The following is a 6482-nucleotide window of genomic DNA, read 5'->3' on the forward strand; positions in this document are numbered from 1 at the left end:
ACACTATTTCTGTGGGAAAAAAATTAGACATGTGCTGTATAGTCGAAATATTCTCTACCTTATGAAAGCATTGTTTTGATCTTTTTGAATACCAACAAAAATAAACAAGTCCTAATAATTGTAACAGGGTAAACTTGTGGCCTGAATACCTCTCGGTTTCTTCATATTTGAGAAATTAATATAAGGTTGCACTTAGTTGAATCGGAGGAGGAATTTGTGCCCCAACAAGCATTTAATGATCTTAGATATTCTCTTTAATTAGAATGCAATTTAAGATCTCAAAACACCAGATAAAATTGTGAATGGTAGGGTTATAAGCATCTAGGAAAAAGTAGAGGTAATACTTCTAAAAAACATTTATTATTACAAACCCCTTCAGTTTAAAACCCAGCTGAATCGGTTCTTCTCCCAAAATAATGACTGGGGGAGCAGAGGTTGTGTTAAGATTACAGTGAGAAAACTATCTTAATCTTGCTACTATTCTGCTCTGTTTATGAAGGTGCTAATAAAAGTTGTATTTTTTTTTTTCTCCCATTCTTTTAGGTTTGTTGACTGGTGTTGTTGTGGACTCTGGAGATGGTGTGACTCATATTTGCCCAGTTTATGAAGGTTTCTCTCTCCCTCATCTCACCAGACGGTTAGATATCGCTGGAAGGGATATCACTAGGTACCTCATTAAGGTAAGCTGGGAAGAATTAAGGTTGAGGCTGGTGCCTGTGGTACATTGGTTCAAGTTAAAATCCCTTGATAGCAAGAAACCACTATATATTTTTCCTTTAATATTCGTATGTTAATTACATAGAGAACTCCTGTATTATCTGTATTGCTTCGGTCTATCCTTATGTTTCCTCATCTAAATAATGTGTGATATTACTGATATTATTCAGAGACTTGATTATTTTTTTAGTGGCAATCTTGTAGGAAGGGGTTTTGTTCCATATTTGGGCAGGAAAAACTCGAGGTTGGCTTTCTTGACATATAAAATGAAAACAAAATTGTATTCTATCAGCTCTACTCATCTGTTTTCATAAAGACTTTTTTTCAGTGGGAAGTACTGTAGTGATTCTTATTATGAAATAAGACAGTATGTTTTTAGACTATTTGGTTGGGTTTTTTTTAAATATAAGCAATATTCTGGATTGACAAATCTTATGGTTAAACTGGAATACTGGAGTGTTCTGAAGTGAAGTCCTAAATTTAGTAATTATTTTGGTTATCTTTCACTTGTCTTTGTAACAGTTATACTGAAAGTTGTAACGACAAAGAAAATTTCCCACTTGGAGTAATGCTGCTGCTATTCTACTTTGCTAGTAATAATGGATACACTGTGACAGATTTGACTTAATACTACCTTTACAGTTAAAGAGAGAAACTTTTAAAGATACGTGTCTGAATGTACGCAACTACTGATAAAGAGATCTGGACTGTTCCTCTCATTTTACTGCTAACCTAATATGTTCTCTCTAGCTCCTCTTACTGCGTGGGTATGCTTTCAACCATTCTGCTGATTTTGAGACTGTTCGCATGATCAAGGAAAAGCTATGCTACGTGGGATACAACATTGAACAGGAGCAGAAACTGGCATTAGAGACCACAGTACTAGTTGAATCCTACACAGTGAGTATTTTCAGATGGCTTTTCTTGTCCTAAATCTCATAGATTTAAATTCTGGTACCATTTAGCTTTGATTCCTTTTACGTTTTCCTTGGCAGTAGCTCACTTTTTTTTTCCTCACAGATTTTCCATAAGACTTTGTACCCATTTTTGTCATTGTAGATCCTTGAAATTTGAATGTTAAATTATGGGAACTTGTAGAGAAAGTAGATTTACTCTAGCATGTCAGACTGTTTCAGCTTCATCCATCTAGTAGTGACACATGTGAGACTGGTATCTGGTGACGAGAATGGTAAACTTGCTCTTAGTGGAAACTTGCTGTGATCACACACAGAAGAAAAGAACTTGCAGGAAAGCATTATTCATGCTGTAAGATCATCTTTTAAGTCGATAGTAGGAGCTGTATTGCAAGGAAATGTTTGGTACGTCATTATCAATGTATCTTGTCCCGGATGTCTCTAAGTAAATTGCATAACGATTGAAGAATTTGTATCTTCTTTCAGTAGTACTGAATGATTTTTTGCAGTGGTGACAATTATCAACAATTTCCTGTTTTAAAACATTAGGGAGTGATGTAGGTAATTTCCTGTTGGTTACTTTAGTTTTTAAGTGGCTAAAAGTAGTCTTCTAAATGGTGTTTTTTCTTTACTAGCTCCCAGATGGCAGGATTATCAAAGTTGGTGGAGAACGGTTTGAGGCACCAGAGGCTCTCTTCCAGCCTCACTTAATCAATGTAGAGGGGGTTGGTGTGGCTGAATTGCTGTTTAACACCATCCAGGCTGCTGATATTGATACCAGGTAAGAGCAGAACACTTAAAATCCTCTGTCGGGGTGTGGGGTGATGCGAGGACTGCGTTCAAACAAAATACCATCTTTTGCTTTGGATGCTAATATGTGTACTGCTGGGGGAGGGTGTATACTGGGAGTGGGGCTCAGTCTGAGATCTTGGAGTTTAACAGGTTGGCTGGAAACTTGACTATTTTGGTATGAACGAGCCAAGGATAAAACCTTGAAAGCACTGTATTTTTTTTTTTAAATGCTGCTTTCTGGGATGCCTGGAAAAGCAGGAGCAACTCTGCCAAACTCATGCAAAAGCTGTTTTAGTGTAGTGACCGGTTTTTAGATTTGTATTTACCCCCCTGTACATACCTACTTGTACTACAGTGTATACAATATGACACTAGAAAGAGTATTTTCTTGATCAGGTCTGAATTCTACAAGCACATTGTGCTGTCTGGAGGGTCCACCATGTACCCTGGGCTGCCTTCACGACTGGAGCGGGAACTTAAACAGCTCTACCTGGAGCGAGTTCTGAAAGGAGATGTGGAAAAACTCTCGGTAGGTACCGAGTTGCTGTTCTGTTTATGTGGGGCCGAGGTTTATCCTGAATCCCCACTAGAGGGAACCAAGTGGTCAGAAATGACAGAAGCTGCAGGTGGCCCTCCATCCAACTTGCAAAATTGCTGCCTCTCTGTTCTTCACACCCCGGTTTTTCATATAGGTGGCTTGTGTGTGTTTACTTGCAATAAAGCTACCTTCTAGTCCGTGCTAGTAGCAGGTAGTTCCTGAAGTCTTGGGTTAGTTTGGATCTAAAATGGACTGATAAATGCTGGGGCGCAATTTGTAACTTAGGTTTAACAAAGCTAATGAGTGTTAGTGCCTTAGAAAGTGATAATTGAGCAAAAGTGATTTTTTTAAACCTTTGAAAGTTCTCATTAATACTAGAAGTGAAATATTCAAAAGTAAAAGGCTATTGATTTCCCTTGTTCATCAGTTACTGTGATAGGCAGATAACAGTCACACATGTTACAGAGGTAACATGGCATTGTAATGCTCTCTGCTTTTCAAGGAGGAGATACTTACAGAGAAAATTCCTTTGAGTGGAGTTTGTAATGTTGAACTGAATTGAACTTCCCTGGTTCTTAATAGTGTCTCTAAAGATCTTTTGCAGCTATATAGAATGACTCAATTCTATGGAATGTTTTAAGTCTAAAACGATATTTCATACATAGCTTTGACTTTACTATTTTTTGCTCTTGAAGTTAGAGCTTTAGCATTGAAGAATTTAAGGGAGTAATAATTAGTTAAGCTGGTCTAGATGATGTAAATTTAAAATCTGTTCTGTCTGCTCTTCTGAAACTTGGTATAATTTGAAAATATTTTGTGATTTGATGATCTGGTGACTTCTGATAATTTTAGCCATCGAAGCTTAGGAAGTATTTCACTCTTTACCATGTTCATGAAATGCAAAAATAGCATCTTTAATTTTGTATTCTGATTCTTGGGCTTCTTGTGGATACACTGAGAATATAATTTTGGGGAAAGTGTCAATAGCTCTCTCTAATTTCCAGTGCAAAGTAGTTATTTTACTTGGTTGCGCAAGTATGCTAGCATTTCAGTTTTTTGCGTGCATTATTCTTACTAAACAGTTTCCATGTCATTGTTCTGGTGAAAAGCACAATTTTATTTTGAAAGGCTTTGTTTCAAGAATCCTAGTAACAGTTTCTTTACTCTTTCATAGAAATTTAAGATCCGAATTGAAGATCCACCTCGTCGAAAGCACATGGTGTTTTTGGGTGGCGCAGTTCTAGCAGACATCATGAAAGACAAAGACAACTTCTGGATGACCCGACAAGAATACCAAGAAAAGGGAGTGCGTGTGCTGGAGAAGCTTGGTGTGACTGTTCGATAAATCCCAAAGCTTGTTCCCATCACATGTCTAAAGCTTTTTTTTCTTTCATTGCCAATCTCTGAACTCACTCAGCTACACGCTATGGAAAGGCCTGTCTGTGGCCTTTTGACCCAAAGGTCAGGTTTTATTCTGGTTTCTTGGGGTAGCTTTTGTTAAATGTTTCTTAATGTGGCTAAATTTGACTATTAAATTTGACCACTTCCCTGCAAACAAAACAGAGAAAGAGCAGCCTGTCTACTTCATTGTTCCCTCTCAGTAGGCAATTGGGTAATTCTGGTAGGCTTTTTCTTCTGGGTTTATTGCTGTAGTACTGCTAGCTTTTGTCTCTAGTTCACAAGGGGTTGTGTGCCTTTTTTAGCATAAGAAAATGTTTAAACAGGAGTTTTTGCTATTGGATCATTGTGGTGGTTATCTTTGCATCTTTTTGCCTCTCTCTACATTAAGATTATTTTTTTTCTTTCTGCAGTTAGGAATTTTGATTAAACATTGCTAGAAACTAGTTTAGCTGGAATGGCTTTAACACACTGTTTCAATGTAATGTGGTTCCATATGCACTGCTGCCTAAACTGTCTTCTGAGGTGGTTTATCCTTAAAGGTGGTGGAGGGGCTTTTATACTGTATTTCTCTAAGTGGGCATGTACACAGTTGCCACAGAGAAACACCTGATATACTGGCAAATGTAAATTTGTGGCCTTAGGTGTCTTTTTCTGGAGGGAGGAGACAGGTTTGAGCTGTATCGCTTTTCTGTTAAGGGACAGCTGGAGGTCAGTCTGACCAAAAATGCCTCTTTTTATAGCTAAATTTTGGTACTGTGTTGTCTCAGCATAGGAAGCAAGAATGTTAAATTAACTGTTCTGTAATTGTTGAGAAGCTTAGATATGCTGAGACAGGAGCCTCTAAACTTATGAAGAGATTTAATACTTTCAGAAATGCTTGTGAAAACTGTAACTATAGATATTATAACCCCAAAACTAAGTTTTAAAAGTCTGATGTTTAAGTGCTTGTACGTACATCAGAAGCACTTCCATTAAACTTTACAAGTATATTAACCTAGTGCCAAGTAGTTACTGCAAATGAATATTTCAATGACCAGTGTTTATTGCAGCAAGCAGATATTTATAAACAACCACTGGCAGTAGGTTATAAAGAATGACCTATATTTGTTCCAGTTAAAAATAACATTGGAATATGAGATGTTGTTTGGTAAATATCCACAATTCATTTTGTCCAGTCTTGATTTTTGATACTTTACATGGGATGGGGAAGGAAGTGAAAACAAGTGATGAAAATGCTGTTTCCAGAAAGTACATTAAAGCTGAGTTGTTCTGAAAAATAGAAGTTGTCACTAGTAATTATCAGCCATCTTCTCTGAGTATAGTTGCCTGTATTTTCTTCCTACTAGCAGACTGGTAACTATCTTTGCAATAAAATCTGCCTTACATAAAGCATAGCAAAACCTACTTGCATACAAATGCCAGTTAGACTTAGTTCTACTTTTCTTTTCATGGAAATACTGTATCACTTCTTACTGGTTTTTCAAGCCTACCATAACATTTAAGCATAAAGAAGTTAAGATCTGCTTTTGACTTCCAAACCTTGGAATGTACGAGATATGCTTTCATATACTTGCCATTTGTCTTGATCTTTTCATTAATAATTGACCCCAGGAACATGGAAATACTAAACTCCCTTGGATTCTTAAAATTTGTTTTCTTTCTAAATAGAGCAGACAGCTTCCTTTTGGCTGAGCAAGCCAAACAGGCAGAAGCCATGTCTGCATTTCTTTAATAACAAGACAGTCACTATAGTATTGCTAGTAATGACCATTTAATTATAGGTGGGTGGGGTTTTTTGCAGCTATATTTACTCTTAACTTGAACAATATGAACTTACAGGCATGCCGGTCATGCCTCAGTGCATGCACTTAAGCAGTTACTAGATTTCTGGGGACATGAATGTAGGGGGTACTCTGAATTCCTGTAGTCTTCTGAACATTTAATACACAAGATTTAAAAATGCTGTGGGCTTGCTTTAGAGCTATGGTTTCTCGTGTGACTGTCACTGGGCTTTTTGGACAGTGTTGAGAATCATGGAAATAAACCAAAGAATGACTTAGAAACCTTTTTTGAATGACAATCTGTCATGTTGATTTTTCAAATCTAGACTTTGACCCTGC

The 6482-nt window shown here is 37.1% G+C and overlaps 1 protein-coding gene across 1 annotated transcript; it reads left to right on the forward strand.

Annotated features, from left to right (window-relative positions):
- Positions 1–543: 543 nt before the first annotated feature.
- ACTR2 (ARP2 actin-related protein 2 homolog (yeast)) lies at positions 544–5633 on the forward strand (the record flags this gene model as incomplete). The annotated part of the gene is made up of 5 exons (XM_010077898.1): positions 544–680; positions 1468–1617; positions 2267–2412; positions 2820–2952; positions 4136–5633. Coding segments are annotated over 5 exons (737 nt in total), but the record flags the coding sequence as incomplete, so codon positions are not given.
- Positions 5634–6482: the final 849 nt, after the last annotated feature.

The sequence above is a fragment of the Pterocles gutturalis genome, unplaced genomic scaffold, assembly GCF_000699245.1.
Source record: "Pterocles gutturalis isolate BGI_N339 unplaced genomic scaffold, ASM69924v1 scaffold16978, whole genome shotgun sequence".
In the NCBI taxonomy this organism is placed as follows: domain Eukaryota; kingdom Metazoa; phylum Chordata; class Aves; order Pterocliformes; family Pteroclidae; genus Pterocles; species Pterocles gutturalis.